We start from the raw sequence: 23,347 nt of genomic DNA on the forward strand, positions 1-23,347 counted from the left end.
TTCCACAGGGTTCTTGTGTCCCTAACCACAGTGAATGTGGAGGACTCACTTTTAATTTTAATTGTGCACACCTCACATGAAAGCCCACTCACATAGAAATCTACATGGTCATCCATGCTCATTGGAGCTACAGGACCACTCTTCTAATCATGTGGACCTATTTCATGTGATTAATACATGGCTACAGTAAGATTTCAGGGACAGAAATGCATTATTGCCCAGTTCAGTAGCACTACGAATCTACACTCCTGCCTTAATCCCAACAGCGATACTGCTGTTTGTCTTGATCCGCAAGAATGTAGAAAACTCTTCAATATCCTGCACAAATAGGAAGGCATTTAGCCCTCCACAGGGTTATGTTTTAAATTAAAACCACACTTTTAGTCTGAATCAGAGATGAGTAAAGAACATGCTTACAGTTGCAGAATTGCTGGTAGAAGTGAAGAGAGGAAGAAGATAATATTATTCCAGCTACACTCCTTCTGGTAACAGCATGGGCAAAACAGATCCTGGGGCAGAATCTGTTCGTGAAATACATGACCCAAGGTACTACACATCATAAATGTAAATTTGGGATGGAGAGCATGCGGATGTTGTTGGACTGTAGCTCCCATCATTCCTCTCCATTAGCTAAGGGCTAATGGGTGACACAGCCCAAGAAAATCTGTCACACTAAATACTGAGTAGTATTTTTTTATTTATTTAGAGTATCTCAGAGCGGCTTAGATTGTTAATTTGACAGTTCCCTGCCCTCGGTCTTAAAGTCTAAAAAGACATGACACAAAAGGAGAAGGGAATGGCAGTGGGGAAGGAGGTCAAGTCCAGCAGATAGTGCCAGTTCTTATCTCCCTCCAAGACCTGTGTGGTATCATTTAAAAGAAGTAATGTGAATAATCTCACGCACACGTGCCAGTTTTGTTCGCATCTGTGTGCATCTCTGCAAGTTCTGTTGCTCACACAGGTCAGCACTGTGGTTAAAGGCGGAGTCGGTGATGTGGATGTGTTCGAAACACATTGAAGGCATGCAGGAAATCTTTTAGGAAAACGGGGGGGCAGATCAATTTTTATATTGACTAAAACTATTCTACAAAAAATACACCTGGCTGCAAAAAGCTGTAACAAAAATTGGCTAAAATTATAAACATCTATTTACTTTCTAAAACTAAAAAAAAAAGTGGCGTCCTGAGATGATGATGATAATAATAATAATAATAATGCAGCATCAGCAGAGGCTGAGGCCCAAGAGAGGCAGGCCTTTCCCTTTGCTCCCGCCTCCTCCTCCTCTTCCTTCTCTAAGGGACTCTCTCAGCCTCAAGTGACTGAGAAGGGAAAAGACATTCCTCCCTTTAGCCAGGGAAGGAGCCCACAGCCATGGCTCTGCTGCCCAGCCTCCTCTTCCTCCTCCTGTCCCTCTCCTTCTTCAGCACAGGAGCCAAGGTAAGGAAGAAGGGCTGAGAGGGAAGGTATAGGACTGTCAGCCTTGATAGAAACCCTCTTATACTGTCCTTAGAGTCTGCTTGTGGGTCTCTGTGCTGGGTGCCTTCAAGCCTTCCTTTCTGACTTATTTTCTTGGCAAGATTTGTTCAGAGGGGCTTTTTTCCATTGCTTTCCCCAGAGGCTGAGAGAGAGTGACTGGCCCAAGGGCATGGCCAAGTGAGGGTCTTTATAGAGACTTTGCCATTGCTTTCCTCTGAGGTTCAGAGAGTGTGACTGGCCCAATTTCACCCAGTGGATTTAATGTCCACGTGGGAATTGAACCCTGGTCTCCAGAGTCACAGTCCAAAGCTCAAACCACTACTCTGGCTCTCTATATAGACATACGTGCATGTGCATGTGTGTAGGTGTGTGTGTATTTATTGTTGTTGTGTGCCTTCAAGTTCTTTTTGACTTCTCAGTGTTGCCAATCTGGTGACTTTCACACCAAAATGGGTACTTTTCAGAGCCTTTGGTGTGATTTTGGTGGTTGGTTGTAATGGTAATTTTGAGAGTTGAAATAAGTATTTGGTGAGATATGGGGGGAATTTGGTGAGTTTGGCCAAATGTTTGGGGAATTATCTTCGAGGCTTGTTGGCAACACTGAGACTCTTGTTCAGAGGAAGTTTGCCATTGCCATCCTCTGAGGCTGAGAGAGTGTGACTTGCCCAAGGCCACCCAGCAGGTTTATATGGCAGAGTGGGAATCAAACCCTGGTCTCAATGCTCAAACCGCTACACCACGCTGGCTCTACATATTGACATACATGCATGTTGGGGGGGGGGTTGTGTGTGTGTGTGTGTATTGTAGTTGCTATGTGCTTGCAAGTCATTTCTGACTTATGGTGACCCTAAGCCAAAACTATAGTAGGGTTTGCTTGGCAAGATTTCTTCAGAGATTTGTTGCAATTGTCTTCCCCTGAGGCTGAGAGAGTGTGACTTACCCAAGATCACCCAGTGAGTTTCATGGCCAATATATGTACACACACACATACCCACATATACATGCAGTCGATCCTGAGAGCCATCGTGGTGCAATGGTTTGAGTGTTAGAGTACAACTCTGGAGACCAAGGTCCGATTCCCAGCTCGGCCATGGAAACCCACTAGATGACCTTGGGCAAGTCACGCTCTCTCAGCCTCAGAAGATGGCAATGTCAAACCCTCTCTGAAAAAACTTGCCAAGAAACCCCATAACAGGGTCCTCATGAGTCAGAAATAACTTGAAGGTACACAAGTTGGCCTTCCATATCCATGGATTCTTTATCCATGGATTCAAGCATCCACAGCTTGAAAATATTATATATACACACACACACACAGAGTCCGTCCTGGCCTTATGCGGGGAATCCGTTCCAGATCCCGCCGCATAAGGCGAATTCCGCCTATGCTCGAGCCCCATCATTGGAAACAATGGGGCTCGTGCACGGTGGCGCTGCGGTGCGGGAGCGCGCAGGGCGCAATGGGCGCACGCGCCCATTCAATTGAATGGGACGCGCCGCCCCTTCCGCCCCGTGCACGCCCCGCAGCTTGAGCGCGTATGCTCAAGGCCACGTATGGCGCGCCCGCGTATGGCGCGGGCGCACTATATATATTTCCAAAAGACAAACTTTTCTTAGGCTTGGAGCACAGCTTTGGCATGGCATTTGGACTCTTAGGATGCATGCATCATTTAAACGGCATACCTCCTAAGTGACCTGAAGCAGCTTTAGTTTGGCCTGTCTGTTCGGACCCTTTTTGTAGGAGATTCCCGAGGAAGAAATAACAGTGGAAATAAAATGTATCCAAACTGGAGACTGTGGCTACACACACTTTAGCATGGAAGTGAACCTTCTCGCTGTCCTCGGCGAGGCTTACTTCTCAGTAGACCCGAATAGGATTGTGCTGTAAATGAGTTGCGCTTCACCCTTTTTGAAATCAGTGGGACATAAACTATTGTAGTCCCTAGTGGCTAACCTTCCACATTGATTTCAGTGGGACCTGGATGTAATTCACTCCAGCCCAATGCACTATTCTTTTGCATAAATGCTGCCATCCTGAATGTGTTTACTCTCCATAGATAACTCTTCTTGATTTTAAAGACATAGCTGTGTTAGTCTGGAAAATCAGTATGCAAAGGGATCTTGTAGCACCTTTGAGACTAATTGAAAGAGAGAACCTGGTAGTAGGAGCGTTCACAGATTTGAACCTACTCTTGCCTACTCTTCTTGATTTTCATGCAGTTCACCTGCAAGAAATCATAATAGCTTTTCTTTTCAGTCACCCCAGGGATTGGGGGATTGGGTTTGATGTCTGAGTTACATTTCCAGGGTGCTCTCCTGTCTTTATCAATTTTGTTCCTTTTCTTTGTACATTTCACTTTCATTTTCACTGAGATCATCTAAATGTATTTACATTTATTCATCATTTAAAAATACTCAATAAATTTGCAAGACATTTTGATCAGTCGTACTCAAACCTTTGACCCACCGGAGCCCCCTTTACGTCTACATGCGGATGCCACAGCCTCTCCACTCGACGTAATATATGAATAAAAATATTTTGTTTATTTAGTGTATTTATTTTCTTTCGCACTTTCATGTATATTTGTATTTCAACATTTTATAAAGAAACAACCATTCAAATTGAGAGAGTTTTATTTACGTAAATTCGATATTTAAGTCAATGCATGTGTAAATTTTAAACAAAACAAAGTTTGGTAAGAGACTCCAAGCCCCACCATTTGAATTTGAGAACCACTGATGATATCAATGAAATGAAAGTGAAATGTACAAAATAAATCCACATCTATTCCGCAAGTGGAAAACTTCCCTCAGAAAGAAGACCTTAGCTACACGAAGTGTCCATAAGTGTCCTAATGAAATATATATACATACATACACACACACTTCCTTAAATCTAAAGATTTCAGGGTGGCATACAATAAGATCAGCTTTAGGTTAAGGATGGGAGGAGACTTCTAATGCTTGTCTGGTTTTTATATATATATGTATTCAGTCTTAAGTGAACTTTTAATGGTTTCCATTCTATAAACTGTTTAATTACTTTTTAAAATGATTTATGTTTTACTGGTGCTCTTTGTATATTTTTAATCTCTTCTAGTTTTAATATTCTGTGAGCTGCCTTGTCTGTATTGAGAAAAAAGCAGGCTATAAAGAAATCAAATAAATAAATATGAGACACCCTACTAAGAGTAGGGCAGCTTCAGAGAGAAAAAGAGGGTGAGAAACCTTCTCCATTTTTTTTTAAATCTTAGGATCCTCTTTATCTAAAGTAAGTACAGTATTGTGTCCCCATTCCAATGAGTTTTGAAGATAGAAAGGAAAACAAACTGTCCTCCACTAACTGTGTTAAAAGGATATGTGAGCCCCGTAAGACTCTGCAAAGAAAGATGGTCAAGAGATGTGCTCTGAAGTTGAATTAAATGCATGTGAAGGAAGCTCTGCTCTCTGTTATTCTCCCTCATTTTCTGTTTTCTGATCCCTGTTGGAACTGATCCATTAGTTCACCCGATGGTGAGGGTGGTTTCCATTGCAGTCCATCTTTGCAACTGCTCTTCCAAGTGGAAAGGTCTCCAGTGATGTGGTTTTCACCACTTCCCTTGGGAAGCTACCCTGTAAATTAAACTCTATGTTTAAACATTTTTTAAAATGCATAAACAGTAGTTCTTATTGTAATTGTTTTCCCCCAATGTGTGGTTTCTTTCCCTTCCCTTCCCCTCCTTTTTTTTTTACTATTCGTCTCCTCCCAAGCCTCTCTTTTTTATATATATATATTTATATTCATTTTCAATATTTTACCCATATTTTGCAAAATGTCAGCAAAGAGAATCTGAAGGAAACTAAAATATTAATTCAATTGTCCTGTAAAGACTGTATCTTTCAGACAATGATGCCAAACGTTCAAGTACAAAACCAACTAGCTGATAGATGGAGATGGAAGTAGAGAGAGAGAGAGATACAGTGCTTTTCTGGTGAATCAGGCAGTGTCCATCCAAAATGACAATTATCTTGATCATGAATCCAGTAGGTAACCATAAGCCACTCTCTGCTATGTTGTTCAGTCCCCTAACTGGACTAGGGGTTTACTGTGACAAAGTAACAGAATGTAAGGGAACCAATCTGAAAACTTTTTAAAAACACTATGAATAAATGTGTTGTTGTGAGCCTTCAAGTCATTTCCAACTTATGGCAACCCTATGGCAAACCATTTATGGATTTTCTTGGCATGATTTGTTTTGAGCGGCTTCATCATTGCTTTCCTCAGAAGTTGTGAGAATGTGACTTGCCCAAAGTCATCTTGTGGGTTTGCACGGCCGAGGAGGGATTTGAACCCTGGTCTAGAGTCCTAGTCCAACATTCAAACCACTAAACCACACTGACTCTCAATGGCTGAATAGCTACTAAGCTTACAATGACAACAATAATATAATTGTTATAATGATATACTATAATATTATTATTATTATATTGTCATAATAATAACAGCATGTAAGAGATCTTGCTTGCCTCTCATTTAGTGTGACTGCTAATTATGCAAAATTTACACCCATATATTTACTGTTTACCTTTATTTATATGTTGTGTTATGTTTCAAACATGACAAGCAGAAAGGTGTCAGGTATCGTTTTTCCTGCTCCTTTATTTCCACCCAGAAAAATATTATTTTTAGAGAATCCTAATTTGTACATGTCGCCTGGTTATAAAAGGCAGATGAATCCAGCCTGCATCAACCTCTGCTAGTTTTGGTTATGGTCTGCTTGTTAGAACAATACAATACAAATCCAGAATCTAATTCCACAGGATCTCAAAAAGTGCTTTGACTTGAAATAATCACATTCCTCTCTTAGCTTGTGCTAGCTCCAAGTTGCATATAATGTTACTTATTCCCATTCCCCATCTTTATTGTCAGTGCAATACAAAATTTGGCAGAGCTGCGCAAAGACATACACATTTCCCCCATTGCTCCAAATATTCAGTAGGATCCTGTACAATTCTAAATGCATAGGCCCAAAACACACAGGAGATATAATCCAGTTTGAGACCACTTTAACTGCTCTGGCTCAATGCTAGGAAATACTGGGAACTAGTTTTGTGAGACATTTATCCTTCTCTGTAAGAGAGTTCTGGTGCCATAATAAACTACAGTTCCCAGGTTCCTCAGCACTGAGCCAGGGCAGTTAAAGCAGTCTCAAAATGGATTATTTCTGCAGTGTTTTTGGACCCTAGAGCTAGAATTGTATTATTCATCCTTTGTCTTTGTTTATAGTGCAAAACAGCGTAAGATGGAATAGGTTTCTTTTAGATGTTTTGGACTGCAGTCAGCTCCAGTCATAAGATGGCCAATGTTCAAGGACCATGGGAGCAATTAATGAAAGCATCTACAGGGGATCAGGTTGCCTACCTTGGTTTTATACAAGGCAATCTCTGCATTGGAACATTTCCTCATTTTGCTGTGGAAGGCATATAGTATAGAAGCTCACAGGTCACTTTCTGGTTTCTAAGAACAAGAAAAACAAAGAACATGAACTGAAGTTAACAGGCTTGTTTGTGTGATATATATGTGGATTAAACTATTAATAGTGCTGTCTATCTAATAATTTGTACTTAATAATACAATTAATAGTACAGTCTCTCAAAGTCATTGTTCGACACTCAAACCACTACACCGCACTGGCTCAGCCATAAGTATATATAATGCCAAGCAGGGAGCAGTTAATAAAGACATAAATGTTATGCAGCCATTTGTTTTATCCCTATATGGGAGAGTGATTAGCATTCATTCCTATACCTGGGAATAAAGGAGTGCAGCATGCAGCCTAACCATCACCAGTAAGGCCACCATGGAGAGAGCAGATATGTTTCAGAAGACACATTGTGCATGACTCAGGAAGGATGACATGAAAAGCACTGTCTTTTCCAACAAATACCATTGTTTACATCTAGGGAGGGCATACTGCTTTATTTTTTAAAACATATTAAAATTCATACATTATCTTATAGGCAGGATACAGAGAGAAACTGTTTGTGATTATTTTGACGATGTCGATCTTCCTGGATTGAGCAGCAGCTTTTAATACCATTGATCATGGTATTTTACTGGACCAAATCTGTGGGATGGGAGTAGGAGGCATTGTAATGGTTGTGCCCCTGTTTGGAGGGCCAGTTCCAGAAAGTACCATTGGGGGGTTTCTGTTCAGCCCCATGGTGATTAAGCTGTGAGGTGCCACAGCTTATCTATCCCCCATGCTGTTCATTATCTACATGAGGCCCTTGTGGGAGGTCATAAGAAGGTTTGGAATGAAGTACTATCAGAAATGCAGATGACACTCAGCCCTCAACAGTGGAGTCAGCTGGGGCTGTGTAGGTGCTGGACCACTATTCAGAAGCTGTAATGGGCTGAATGAAAACTTAAGCGAAATCCTAATAAGACAAAGACTCTGTAGATTGGCAGTTTTGGGTCTGGGAATTGGGTAAACAGCAAACCCCTCCAGAGCAGCCGGTTCTGGACAGGGTTGAACTCCCCCTGAAGGAACAGGTACATAGCCTGGGAGTGCTCATAGATAATAATAACAATAATAATTTGTTTTATTTATATACCACTATTCCAAAGATCATAGCGGTGAACAGCAAGTAAGCTAATTTGCCCCCAACAGTCTGGGTACTCATTTTAGCGACCTCGGAAGGATGCAAGCCTGAGTCGAGCTTGAGCCCTTTTGCTGGTCTTGAACTCACAGCCTTGTGGTTTTGAGTGAATGGCTGCAGTACAGGCATTTAACCACTGCGCTATCAGGGCTCCATGTTAATGTTGTTGTTGTTAACAGCTGTTGAGTCAACTTTGACTTGTGGCAATCCCATGAATGAGAAATCCCTCTATCATCAAGAGCCCTGCTCAGGTCTCTTCTATACTCAGGCCTTTAACTTTCTTGATTGATTCTATCTATCTGGAATGCAATCTTCCTCTTTTCCTGATGCCTTCCTCCTTTTCAAGCATTATCGTCTTTTCTAGGGAGTTGTATCTTCTCATGATATCCCCAAAGTATGACAGTCTCAGTTTAGTCATCTTGGCTTCTAGGGTGAGTTCAGGCTTGATCTGCTCTAAGACCCATTTATTTGTCTTTTTAGCAGTCCACGGTGTCCGTAGAACTCTTCTGCAGCACCACATTTCAAATGAGTTGATTTTCTTCCTATCAGCTTTTTTCACTGTCCAGCGTACACAACAATATGTAAAAATTGGAAATATGATGGCATGGGCAATCTTAACTTTAGTATCCAATTATTTGTCTTTACACTTCAGGATATTGTCTAGTTCCTTCATAGTTGCCCTTCCAAGCCATAGTCTTCTTTTGATTTCTTCACCTGCTCTGACTAAAATGAAGTTCCTGTCAGTGCAGAGTCCAACTGATTAGAGTTCAGACTAAATGGCAGAGGACTGGGCAAGCCAAGTCACTTATCGGGAGATAAGAAATGCTGCATTGAGAAGGGATAATGTGTGCCAAGAACAATCCAGTGTCAAGAGCCAGGTAGTCAATTCATGTCAAAAGGTACAAGGGTTTCAGCAACAAACTGACTGGTTCATAAATGGGAGTCAGAGATCAGGAACAGGCAAAGATGCACAAAGAACTTAGAAGCCAAGAATACTGTTGTTTACAACATAAGTCTGAGTGACAACCATATGAAGGTACTTGGCGTTTTCTAGCTTCCCAGCTGTTATCAATAAATGTGTCCTTAGGTGCTCCCCCTGAGGATCCCTTGAATGCAGCTCTACACTATGTCTTAGGGAAAGGATTTTGGCTAACACTTTTGCCTGCACCTCTCTAAGGGGCTGGGGGGCTCTTCTTTGTCCTGTTCTGGCCCTGAGGTTTCTTGCACAAACAAAGAGAGACTTACTACATTACTACACTATGCTCTTATAGAGCTGTTATTCCACTGCTCTTGCTCTGGCTGCCTCCTGTTGCATTCTGAGGCTTGTAGTTCAGTGAGTCCTAAGAGCTCTCTGGCTGAGATTTCTAGATGCCTCTTCCTAAACTTCAAATCCCTGAATGCAACAGGAGGCAGCCAGAGCAGTTAGTGGAATAGCAGCACTATAAGAGTGTAGTGCGGTAATCTACTCCGCTGGTCTAACTGGTTGGCTGCTGGATCTCCTCATTTTCATGCTGGCAGAATAAGTCTTCTTCGTTTGATGAGGAGTCCTACAGGGCAAGCATGACACCACCAGCCACCACTGTAGAAGAGATCATCAATACCTTGAACTGGGTGTGATATAACAAGGCAGACAAACTGTTTCCTTCAGAAGTGACATGGCAAACAGCCAGAGTTCTATTACAGCATCTGAATCTTTTCCAATGAGGTCCCCTTTCCCTTTTAATGCATTATAGGTAGTCCAAAATGGAAACTGTAGGCTTATGAAGGCATTCCAGTTGCTTTCATTTATCAGAAAGCAGCATGCAAAAGCAAGCTTCGTCTGGTTTATAAAAATAAAAATGAAATAGCAGAACCTGCACAAAAAATGGGGGGAGGAAGAAAGGAAGGAAGGAGATACATGCAAGGACATTTTATTGACGGCAATAAAATTTATTTTATGCCCCTGGAGGCATCCTTCCTTCTTTCATTCCTTCCTGGTCTTGGCCATGCCAGTGTCACAGGAGAATAGGAGGAGAGTATAATCGATAGTCCTTGGTAAACAACAGAACAAGAGAAGAGTGTGGTCTACTTTTTCTTTTGGATTTGGATTTGGGAAATGACTTCAGTGGAGTGGGGTGGGGATGAGGACTTGAACCTTCCATCTTTCTATCCATGGAGGCAGATGAGAATAAAAATATATGCAGTTGCTTGCCAGATTTATTTACATACCAAACAGGCTTGCTGTAAATTTTGAATTGGAGTTTTGGTGAGATATATTTGGCGAAAGAAGATGGGCAGTGTACCCCTTCCCCAAATGTATCAGCTTTAACAATTACAGTTACATATGCTCTGTCAAATTTATAAGTCACTGTTTCCTCTCTGAATCTTGCTGAATCTTGGCTCATTTCAACCACATCCTGGCAAAAAGTTCCTCATTCTAATTTTGTACTTAATGCGGAGAACAATATTGCCTTCCATTCCAGGCATTAAAAGTGTACACGAGGGAAAAAAGTGTGCCAAGTGTTTTAAAGAAAGCCACACATTTGTTTTTAAAAAACTATTTAACAAGCAAGAAAGTCACTGAACCAGTGGTATAATGGTTTGAATGTTGAACTAGAACTCCAGGAGACCAGAATCTGAATCCCCACGCAGCCACAGAAACCCACCAGGTGACCTTGGGCAAGTCACACTTTCTCTGCCTTAAGGCAAGGCAGATCTCCTCTCAGCTGATGGCTGCAAACTTCTTAGACTGTTAAATAAAATAAATTATGGTAAAAATGTAAGAGAGACAGAGTGGTATAGTGGTTTGAGTGTTGTGCTATGACTCTGGAGACTAGAGTTTTATTCCCAGCTCAGCCATGGAAACCCACTGGGTGACCTGGGGAAAGTCACATGCTCTCGGCCTCATGGGAAGACAAGGGCAAACCTCCTCTGAACAAGTCTTACCAAGAAAAGCTGTGATAGGGTTGCCAAAAGTCAGAAATGACTTGAAGACATACAGCAACAAATGATTCATTAATATTCTAAGAGTCAAACTACACATTACATCAAGGATAGGCAAGTCCATGGGACATATGTGGCTTCCAGGGACCCTTTTTGTGGCACACAACCCCCCTGTGCAAATGGGAGCAAAATCAATGCTACATCAATGAGAATGGTAATATCATCAGGACACCATGCACATGAGAAAATGAGCTTAAAACAGCCAAAAAGAGAAAACAGCTTCTTTCTTTTCAGTGGCCTATAAGCCAATTTTCAGTCATGGGAATGTGTGTTTTTTAAAAAAAACCTCCACAGTTGCCCACTCCGTGAGTTATACAACACTTGCTTTTTATTTACTTCAGAGTAAAATGTATGGGACCATGACTCATAATAGGACCATGCATGGAGAGGTGAGGTTTAATCCCCTGGCCATCTGCTTTCCTCCCCAAATCCTCCAGCACAGCAGTTTTAAAAGGGAGCTCTCATTGATAACGGTGTTATACAGTTTATGACAAAACCTGCCTGCTCCCGAATACAGAGTCCAGTATCTCTGGTAATTTAGAAGTCTGTGTGGTGAAAAAGTCTCCATTAATTTAGTAGATGTCATTTAGTCAAAATGAAGGCATTCTGTGCATTAAGACATTCAATTGGAAGTAGTCCCCTCTGTATCCAGAGAGTCTTGCTAATAGTTTGGAAAAGTTACTTTTGGGGGCTATACTTTCCAGAATCCCCAGCTGCTGTGGCCACGGTCTGTTCAGGTTAGGAATTTCAGGAAATTGCACTTCCCAAAAAGTAAATTTCCAAGTTCTGGGCTCCTGCAAATCCCATTCATTTCAAATGGAAATAAATATTTTTTGTCTACAAATCTTAACAAGTGTATGCTTCACTCTTTGGGTAAAGAGATAGAATTTAAAAGTGATCAGCTTTGCCTGGAGCTTTTGTGACCAGCACTTTTTCCTTCTTGAACATTTTAGTTCAGACATAAATCTAAACCTGGTTCCATCATGAGTTCTTTTAGATCTGCCTAGATCTTCTACAGAACTGCCTTATATTGAGCCTTACCCTTGATATATCTTGTTTCCTCTTCCTTGCAGTGACTGTCATAGTTCTCAGGTAGCTATCATTCTGGATCTCCCAGTCAGGACTAGACCAAGCCATTTTTCTGCCTATGATGGGATAGCCTTGTTCTGCCTCATTTTTTTTTTTACTGGAGATTTGAGGACTATATATACATGTCCTCTACCAACGAGTTATGATCTTTCTTGTACATACAAAACCAAACCACAAGCTCTGAGGATTTTGATAGCAAAATGCCATGGCAGCATATTTGCTACTCCACATCCTCAAGGTTTCTGGTTGTCTGAAGGTTGTTTAATATTTCTTTTTCATTGTGAGGGAATCGTTAAATTAATTTCTCCGCTAGTGGCTTTGCTTTTGCTCTCTTTTCAAGATATGCGTCTATACTGTACAACACAGCTGGAGGGGGGGGCTTTTCTTCTACACTGATATCTTCTCATGTAACTTTTTTGAGGATTTGAGTCTCTCTTTCTTAAAGCCTAAATACTCAAAAAGCACCAGATTCCATCTGATCTTGAAAGCTAAGCAGGGTCAGCTCTGCTTAATATTTGTATGAGGGACTATCAATTCATACCATGTACTGTAAGCTATGCTTCAAAGGAACGAACTGGCAAAACTACCTCTGAGTAGTCCTTACCTAAGAAAACCCTATGAAATTCATAGGACTGCCATAAGTTGATAGGTGATTTGAAGGCACAAACACACCTCTACACATCGCTTTCTTATTTATGTTTATAATTCAGTCTTCACCAGATAGAAGATTTCAAAGTTGAGATTTGAGCTTAAAAGAGAATCAGTGTTCTCTTTTCCAAGTTTGCTTTAGCTCTTTGCATTTCCTGACTGTATATTTGGTTTATGGGGTGGAAATTTTGTGATGTGGTTTACAAGCTTCATTGGAAAGTTGGCATCATGAAACCATTTCCTTCACGGTTTGAGTTGTTTTGAATTAAAGACCTGGATGTGAATGTCTGGAGATTCACGGATTCTTCTGCACCCTGTTTGAGACACTTAAGATTCTGTTTACAACAGACTGGCTCCTTGAGCATTTTAAGTGAGTTCTCTGCCTCCTATTTCCCAGTTTCCATGAAATAGACAAGAACACAATTTGCAGCCGTATGTCAGTTTGCAAGGCAAACTCCTGCAAAAAGCATACATTACATAACATTTTCTGTAATTGTTATATTGGATGCTTCCTGATTAAAAAAATGTTGGGCTAATAATTCATTAGGCCAACAAAAAGAGTGCAACAATTTGGACACATTTTTGAAATCTTATTATCTTAATCAGGCAAGATGCTACAAAAAAGGTCTCAAAGGGAAGGTTGGAAGAAGAAACTTTACTCGGTGTTGAAGTCAGTGTAAAAAAATTGAGAAAGGATCTGCACATATTTAGAGTAGAGAGATGTGATGGTCAGAGATTTCGAATGGCGTAGTACTAGGCTACTGGATGAAGAAAGCCATCTATGAATTGAAAACAGTCTCAGGGTTCTTTGACATGGCTGGTAGACAATGATTACAGTGGACCCTTGTTATACGCTGGGATTTGGTTCCAAGATCTCCCGTGTATAACAAAATCCGTGTATGCTCAAGTCTCATTACATATAATGACATAGCAAAATGGTGTCCCTTATAAAAAATGGAACATCAAGGTAAATTTATACTTTTTTGGAACATTTTCAAACCGTGTATGCTTAAATCCGTGTATAAAAAATCCGTGTATAAGAAGGGCCGACTGTATTCACCACTTCAGCCCTGTTTGTAGAATACATATTAAAATCTTCACTTATATTTTAATTTTAAAAATTAAAAACAGTTGCAGAACTATCCAAGAAACTAGAGCAGTAGTTCTCAACCTTCCTAATACTGCGACCGTTTAGTACAGTTTCTCATATTGTGGTGACCATCCAACCGTAGAGGGCCAGTGTCTCAGTTTTTAAGACCATTGGAAATATGTCTTTTCTGATGGTCTTAGGCGATCCCTGTGAAAGGGTTGTTCGACCTCCAAAAGGGTTGCGACCCACAGGTTGAGAACCGCTGAACTAGAGAGAAGTGGCATTGGTGATGTTACAGGTGCTTGGCCTATTAATATGATCCATGACTAGCTTTTCCCCATAGCTGGGCCTGTTTCATTTTGAAAAGCTGTATAATGTATTTCTTAATGGCTAGCCCTAGGAAAGAAGAAAGTGCATTTTTGGGCTAAATGTGGTGACGCTTCCAAATTGTGCAGATTACTCTGAATGTTGCAGCTCTTCGCCTAGAATCACAAGCAGCAATCCTGAGGGTTTTTGAGAATTTTCCTAGGATCAGAGAAGAACAGTCATATGTTTGAAGGTGTGTTTAGAATATCAGTTCATATGTAATTTGCTGAATGTTAGCCTTAGTGGGATATTTCTGAAAGTCCCACCATGCACTTGCAGTTTAGCCGATGGGCCATGTCACATGGATAGCCTTATGATTAAATTAACTCAGAAAAGCGACCATCTGGGTGACAGCACTGGCTATAACAGAATACAACACAAAAATGATGATGAACATTTCAAAATTATTGTCAACTTTCACAATTTTACTTTAGGAGCTATCCATCAATGTTAGCTGGGATAGATGAGATAACAGCAATATTTAGAAAAATGGCAAAATATGTTCAGTAATTTAAAAGAAGTTTCATTTTTTTTAAATTAACAATACAATCCCTGGATCGGCCTAAGAAAAATTATGTTAACTTTTGTGAAATGTCTGTGCATATACAGTGGGCCTTTGTTATATGCTGGGGTTTGGTTCCAAGATCCCCCGTGTATAAGAAAATCTGTGGATGCTCAAGTCTCATTCAATATAATGACATAGCAAAATGGTTTCCCTTATAAAAAAAGGGAAAATCAAGGTTTGATATTTGAAATTTATACTTTTTTTGAACATTTTCAAACCGTGGATGCTTGAATCCGTGTATAAAAATCCATGTATAAGACTGGCCAACTGTACTATCATTCAGTTGCAATACTGAGTCCACACATCATGTAATGTGGCTATAGCTTTGTTCCAAAATGAATATGTATTCTTTTTTCCCCTCTTCCACCACCACTTCCACCTTCTTTTAAAGGGCTGGAATCACAGCAGATTAGGAGGGAAGGGCTCTTCCTGAATAATGGTCCTTCACATCAGAGCTAAAACCAAACAGCCAAGAAACTATTTCGGTTATGAGTTGCTCTAAAATTTCAAGACTAGTTGATGGTGACACAGAGTTGAAAACTGCCATCAGGGTGATCCATATCTCAAGCCAAACCAGATCTGCCATATATACTCAACTATAAGTGGACCTCATGTATAAATCGAGGGCAGGTTTTGGGGACAAAATTACGGATTTTGTTATGATATATGGATAAGTCAAGGATAAAACTTAGGGACATGTAACAAAGGATGTAAGAATGATGCAAAGGTAATACATCATAATGCCAAAGAACTTAGAAAAATTTGGCAGGCATAGCTGTTTGTGCTCATCCTAAAGGCTGGAAAGATGAGAGAGTAAAGGGGATCCATGCTTCTTTTTGGTGCTCTCAGGATAGACTAAGCTCTTGTCGTTTACCACTCTGTTCAGAGAAAAGGGGTGAGTTAAAGTACAGTACTTACATTGGCCTGTGGATAAGTCGACCCAGGTTTTTTTGGGGTCAATTTTTTGACTAAAATTTCTAGAATTATACATGAGTATATGCAGTAGGTTCTTTGCAGCCCCCTCTTTGCAAACTGAGTGATGGTGCTACAGTAAGATCAGGCCATAGTCTTCAGCAAGGACGTTGCATCGTTTATCATATGGAATGACAACAGTCCCAACACTGGGACTACTACTTTCCATTCTCTTTTCTCAGTAGCTAAAAAAAACCGACCATGTTTTTACAGCAATAATGCAGTATTCCTTATAAACACTAGCACATATTTGAAAAGAAACAAAATGAGCAATAACAGTTTGCTTACAAATCATCTGGCCTGTTATCTCATTCACTAATAAGTGATTTCTGGTGTGATCTAGACTAGCAGTTCTAGACATAGGGCTATGTGTGACCTCACAACCACACTTTACACTCTCCTGGTCTAGACGGCACTGTTCATGCAACAACCCATTTTCAAAATAAAACATTACTCAGAGCCCCAGGAGTAAAAGGCTTTTAGCACATTAAATTATGAACATTCAAGTTCTTACCTGTCTTACAGAATGATTATTTACTTTTTTTAATGCCAGATGTGTTTTTTTAGCCTATCTAGAAGTTGCACCTGCTATAAATCAGAGGCCATGACCCCTATTCAAGGTAGTTATGGTTGTTTTCACACAATGGGTGCAAGCTTTAAACAAACATTAACTTTCAAAAGAATAAGATTATGATAAAGAGAATGATCCATATGAGGCTTCTGCTTATTGGCCAGAAGGGATACGCCAGAAAGCCTGTGGAAACCCCCTATGTTTCTCTTCTAGGTTTTATTTTCTTCATAAAGAAGAAAGAGGCCCCTGCAACTCTATCCTCTGTCAGTGATGTGTCTCACGATGAACACTCATTTGAGCGAAAAACCATTTTAGCAGCCTATGACACACAATTTGTTCTGCAGCTAGATTGCTCAATAACTTTATAAATAATTATTTCTCTAAACCGTTCGAATGGGAACTGTTTGAATTCTGCTGAATCTACCATTTTCTGTTACACATACTTGTTTAGCTTGGTATGATTTTTGTGCTAAGTGTAACAACCAATATCGTTCCTTTCCCCAGCCATTATTCATTTTCTCAAGGATTCAAAGTTCCAAGATTTTCAAACCACACAAGAACAGGACTGAAGTGTGTGAGTAAATCCACTGAAGCCAGTTGCACCACACTTTACCACTGGAAAAAGGACAAGACTCTATTAACAGGGCCATTGTACAAATGGCAATAAAGTTGTTTTGTGAATCTTCCTTGTATAATTTATTCATACAATAATTATTTATTGAAAAGAGACAGACAGACAGAATGCGTTTCACATGGAATTTCAGGAAGATGAGACTAATTCTTACATTTAAAAAAAAGATGGCCATTAATATAACTACAATAACTGCAGGAAAGGAAGCAAGAGAAGTCTAGTGACAGGGCGTGAAGGAATCTTGGTGGTCCCATATCTTTGCATTAAAATTTTCAAATGCCCCCCTGCCTATCCATCTCTGAATTTGTTATCTTTTGCTGCAGATCATAGAATCATAGAGTTAGAAGAGACCACAAGGACCATCCAGTCCAACATGCAGCCATGAACAAACTCACAAATCAAAGCATCCTCAACCTCAACAAATAGCCATCTAGCCTCTGTTTAAAAACCTCCAAGGAAGGAGACTCCAACCACTCTCCGAAGGAATGTGTTTCACTGTCAAACAGCCCTTACTGTCAGGAAGTTCCTCCTAATGTTGAGGTGGAATCTCTTTTCCTGTAGTTTGCATCCATTGCTCCGGGTCCTAGTCTCTGCAGCGGCAGAAAACAAGCTTGCTTCATCCTCAATATGTCACCCTTCAAATTCTTAAACAGGGCTATTTATTTATTTACTGTATTTATACCCCACTCTTCAGCCCTAAAGGCTCTCAGAGGCTAAAGGATGTCATATCACCTCTTAACCATCTCTTCTCCAGGCTAAACACACACAGCTCCCTAAGCCTCCCTAAATCTCTCCTCATAGGGCATTCTTTCCAGACCCTTCACCATTTTGGTTGCTGTCCTCTGGACATCTTCAGCTTGTCAACATCCTTTTTAAACTGTGATGCCCAGAAGTGGACACAGTATTCCAAATGAGGCCTGACCAGAGTAGAGTAGAATAGAGTGTAACTATTACTTCTTTTGATCTAGACACTGTTCTGTTGATGCAGCCTAGAATCATATTGGCCTTTTTAGCTGTCGCATCACACTGTTGTCCCATGTTCAACTTGTGGTCTACTAGGACTCCTAGATTCCTTTCACATGTAGTCTTCTTAAGACAGCTGTCCCCCATCCTGTATCTGTGTATTTCAGTTAAGTGCAATACATTACATTTCTCTGTGTTGAAATTAGCTTTGGCCCATCTTTCTAATCTATTTAGGTCATTTTGAATTTTCATCCCTTCCTCTTGGGTATTAGCTTTTCCTCCTAATTTTGTGTCAGCTGCAGGTTTGATAAGCATGCCCCCTATTCTTTCATGCAAATCATTGATAAAGATATTGAATAGCACTGGGCCCAGGACAGAACCCTGTGGCACCCCATTGGTCACTACTCTCTAAGATGAAGAGGAGCCATTGTTGTGCACCCTTTGGGTTCGTCCAATCAACCAATTACAAATCCACCTAACAGTTGTATTGTCTAGCCCACATTTTACTAGTTTCTTTGCAAGAATATCATGGGGAACCTTGTCAAAGACCTTACTGAAATCAAGATATGCTACGTCTACTGCATTCCCTTAATCTATTTTTTAAAATTTTATTTTAAAAAGAGTGATCAGATTAGTGTGGCATGACTTTTTTGAGAAATCCATGTTGACTTTTTGTGATTATGGCATTCCCTTCTAAATGTTCACAGACTCTCTGTTTAATGATCTGCTCCAGAATCTTTCCTGGTATAGATGTCAGACTAACTGGAAGATGGTTGTTGGGATCTTCTTTTTCCCCCTTTTTGAAGATGGGGGCAACGTTTGCCTTCCTCCAGTCTGCTGGGACTACTCTTGTTCTCCAGGAGTTCTCAAAGATTATTGCCAATGGCTCTGAGGTTACACTTGCCAATTCTTTTAATAACTTTGGATGTAGTTCATCTGGTCCCAGAGATTTAAATTTATTTAGATTATCCACATACTCCTGTACTACCTTTTTACTTGTTCTGTGCTGCGTTTCCTCTGTCGTGTCCTCTGCTCCATTTTACTCAATTTGAGCACCCTTTTCCTTTTGTGAGAAGACTGAGGCAAGAAGGTGTTGAGTAGTTCTGCCTTTTTTCTGTCCCCTGTTAGTATTTGTCCATCTTCTCCATGCAGTGGCCCTTCCATTTCCTTCTTCTTCATTTTGCTACGGATATGTCTTTGACACAAGTGAGGAATCTGCTAGACCTTGGAAGTCACCCATCACTACTATATCTCTCCTTTCTGAGTGTGTGGTCATTTGTTCTAGAAAGGCATCATCCAATTCCAAGATGAACTTGTACATTCCATATAAGGAAGAAATTGCACATTGCTTAAAATCTAATGCCACAGTCTTATTTGGGACTGAGTTCAATTGAACTCAATAGGTCATACTTCTGAATCAGGGGAGGACAAACTGCAGACCCTGCACTGCATGCAGCCATCCCCTTGGTTGTTTTGCAACCCTTGACCGCTTTCAACTTCCCAAACTGTCCTTCCCACACTTTTCTAGCCAAAAAAAAGGGGATTAATTGGAACGTCGGTTCACTTTTTAAATGTTTAACATAAAGAAACATCCACTTTTCAAATCTGGAAGTGCATTTATGATTTTGATTCTGGGGACATTTTTGATGGTCTATGTGCCCCAGCATGGTTCCCAGCAGAACACTGGCCACTGGACTAGTCACAGTAGCCCATTTGTGCCCTGAATCAACATGCATAGGCATAAATCCTATTGGTAATCCCAAATAGATCCATTCAGTTAATTAAATTTAAATCTGCATTGACTCACCATTCAGCAATTGATTTAATAGGTCTATTCCATTTAGGACTAAACAATAAGATCCAAGCCACTGAATTCCAAAGCACTGAAATTCTAGTGAGAGCTTGTGTGAAGTTTAACAGGTGCTGGATGTTGACGTTATTTTTCTTTTTAGATGATATAAAGAGAAAACAGTTTTTTATTGGTTTATTGCTGGCTTCTTATCAAGGAAGTGAACAGTATTACTGTACAAAGGACTTCCATTGTCTTCAGTTGCAACATTGCAAGGTGCAGTGGTGGCCAAAACCTATGGGAACAGAACTTCCTTTTGTCATAAAGCTTGTGGATTGGGTTCATTATGAGTTACTACAATACTCTTTTTTTCTGAAAAGCAGAACTGTCATTGGATGTATACATTTCCTGCTATTCTGTAGAATTTGGCTCTATGTTCTCTTGCGAATTTGCATTCAGTTCCCTAAAACTTAGGCTTTTGGCCCAGTTGGATTCTGTCAGAAACATTATTGAAAGTTCTTATGTAAAGAGGAACTTGCAGTATGAAACCAAAAGGAAAGATAGAAGCAATAATGTTATGTGTGAATACTTTTTGGCTAGTCATTTGGAATCACAACTGCTTATCAAGTTAAACAATTGCTATAATACATAGGCCCTTATCACACGGACGGTTTTGCAGCTCTGAGCCAAAGCCACTGCAGGTCCAATGATGCGAATTCACGTTAAAACATGATATATTATCTCACGTGATTGCTTTCTATGGGGAGTCGTTCTGAGGAAGGATTCACAGTCAATCCAAAGTGACTCCTGATTTTTGTGAATTCAGTAACAAGCAAATTCACAAAAATTGTTTCCAAGCTCACTTCGATTTCACTCCGAATTGGTCTGGTGTGGAATGCAACTTTGCTTCCGTCCTGGTACACCCCCCCAAATCTCCAAGGTCCCACATTTTCCATGATGCTGTGCTGCAGTTTTGCTCCATTTGCTTCCAGTACCCCTTCAAGAACGGAGGCTGCATAATATTTCTTTAATAATAATAATAATAATAATAATAATAATAATAATAATGGCGAACAAGGCACTACAAAACAACAACAACAACAACAATAAGTTATTAGTTTGCTGAGAGCTCTCTGGCAGTCAAGGCTCAATGTCTCACGACACTACAGTTCCCAGAATTCCATAGCACAGAGCCAGGACAGTTAAAGTGGAGTCAACACGGATTATTTCCCCAGTGTGGATGCAATCTGAGAGAAGGCAACTGTTACAAAGAGAAGGAGAATGGATTGGATTCAGGGAGGTGGTACTTTAGGGAGCATGGAGAATAAGGGAAACCGGATCATTTCTGCACTCCTCCAAAATGGGTCTCCTTCAGATCCAAATGGTTTACTTCCAAGTAAACCTACAGCTTCTACACTGATTATTTTGCAGTGAAAGCATTTTTTACTATTATTATTATTAAGGAATTATTATTATGATTATTATTAATAATAAATAATTCTTTCACTGAATAATAATAATAATAATAATAATAATAATAATAATAATAATAAATAATTTTGCTGGTGATACATTCAGATGAAGCAGAGGGCATGTAGGGATAGGTGACATTCCCTGTATCATTCACACAAGGCTAGCATTCATGTGAACCTGGAACCAGGAAGTGGCCCCCTTCTTCACCTCGGAAGTGCAAAGGTTCACAATGTGTTCAGACCTTCACTGAGCATGCGCAAGGGTCCCAATTCGCATTGGTGAATCCGCATGGTATGTACTGGTGTGGTAACTTAATGTGCACTCACTCCGCTTTGACTCAGGAACGACAACAATTTCATTCTTCACATGTGATAATTCATCGTGTGAATTACCTTGGATTCGAATTGACTCTGCTTCCCCTTCACTTTGGATTGGCTCTGGATTGGAGTTCCAGTTTCACGTGTGATAAGGGCCATACAGAATCACTTGATTTGGTCAACTGCATCCCTGATCTAGTTGTTAAACATACACAACACTCAGATGGGGGAGTGGAGCTTGTTGAGTAGCTGCACCCCAATGGCATATATGGACTTTAGTATTACCCATCATACTGTCAGCACATATCACAATTGTATGCTGAGACAAGACTTTTGCATGTATTGTTGTACACATAGAGCCTTTCACACAAACAGGAATTCTGCTGTACTCTCCCATAGTTCCAGCTTGTGTGAAATCCTCTGCATTTACAGTAGTTTACACAAAGGCTCTGTTTACAAACATTTGCACTATATGCTCAGAAAGGAGGAAGAGGAGCTAACCCACATACACACACACAATATATTAGGGATAGAGCTACTTGACATGACTCCACTTCCCATTCTCATGTTACTGTAACCCAAGGTGGGCAAGGCACTGTAAACAGAGCTCTAGGAACTGCATTCACTGCCAGCGATGAAGGAGGGGGGAGGACTGGAAGTGGCTGGTTGTCCACCTCTGGTTTAGTAAAGTGGGAAGTGGTGCTATGTTAAACAGTATGAGGGCTGAACCAGTTTAAAAGACAAATTGCCAGGAAGAAGGTGGTTAAAAGAATCAACCACTTTGTCCACCTTGAACTGGACAGGATTGCACTTAAATTGCTTACCAATGTAAAATTTCACCATATGGTTGGTCAGTATAGAGAACCTGGGCAAACAAAGTACCATGTTGCCACTTGGTAAATGCTTTCATCCATTGGATAAATGCTTTCCTCCATTTGATTCATCCAATTGGTATAATGTGATTAGTTTTTCATTGGGCTGTATTCTGATAACAGTGGGCCCAAACACACAGGCCAAAATAAATCTACTTTGGGTCACTTTGGAGATATGCTATTTAAATAATGCATGTGTCTTAAGAGGCAGCCTTGGCACAGCTTCTGGCCTCTTCAGATGTGTGCGTCATTTAAACAGCATACCTCCAAAGTGACCCAAAACAGCTTTATTTTGGCCTGTCTGTTCGGTCCCAGTGTCTCTCTCATAGCCCTTTTTTCCAGTCCTCAAGTGTTTTAACTTCCAGATATTATACACTTCAACATCCAGAAGCTCCAGACAATAGTTAGAGGTTATGGGAACTGAAATCCTAAACATTTAGAGGGGCAAAGGTTGAAAAGCACTGAGCTAAATTCTTGCACTGGGGTTATCATTTCAAGTAGGGTTGCCATAATGGAGGACCTCCAAACCGGGACAAATGTAGGACCAGGTTTGAAAATGTAGGACTTTTTTTTTTAATTTCCTGGCTAGGAAATTAAAAAAAAAGTCCTACATTTTCAAACCCTGTCCTCCTCCTCCCGGCTTCGGAGGACGCCTAGGCTCTCTCCCAAGCCGGGAGGAGGAACAGGGGCCGCTTGGAATCGCGCTGCGGTTCCAGTGGCCTCTTCCTCCTCCCGGCTTCGGAGGACGCCTAGGCCGGCTCCCAGGCCGGGAAGGGCGCGGGGGGCACTTGGAATCGCGGCAATTGCCGCGGTTCAAAGCAGCCTCCTCCTCCTCCTGGTCTGGGAGGGAGCCTAGGCCTGCTCCCAGGCCAGGAAGGGGCGCGGGGAAGCTTGGCATCGCGGC

At 40.7% G+C, this 23,347-nt stretch overlaps 1 protein-coding gene across 2 annotated transcripts in view; it reads left to right on the forward strand.

The window, feature by feature from the left end:
* The first annotated feature begins 1,364 nt into the window (after window positions 1-1,364).
* The window catches only part of TNFRSF11A (TNF receptor superfamily member 11a), a 45,538-nt gene continuing 23,555 nt past the window's right edge, over window positions 1,365-23,347 (forward strand). For both annotated transcript variants that reach the window (XM_089516607.1, XM_089516608.1), the window contains exon 1: window positions 1,365-1,437. In XM_089516607.1, the coding sequence (XP_089372733.1) occupies window positions 1,372-1,437 (66 nt within the window). In that variant the 5' untranslated portion in view covers window positions 1,365-1,371. The remainder of the gene's footprint in view (window positions 1,438-23,347) is intronic.

This window comes from Sceloporus occidentalis, unplaced genomic scaffold (genome assembly GCF_023333645.1).
Source record: "Sceloporus occidentalis isolate IW3139 unplaced genomic scaffold, rSceOcc1.0.p SCAF_3, whole genome shotgun sequence".
In the NCBI taxonomy this organism is placed as follows: domain Eukaryota; kingdom Metazoa; phylum Chordata; class Lepidosauria; order Squamata; family Phrynosomatidae; genus Sceloporus; species Sceloporus occidentalis.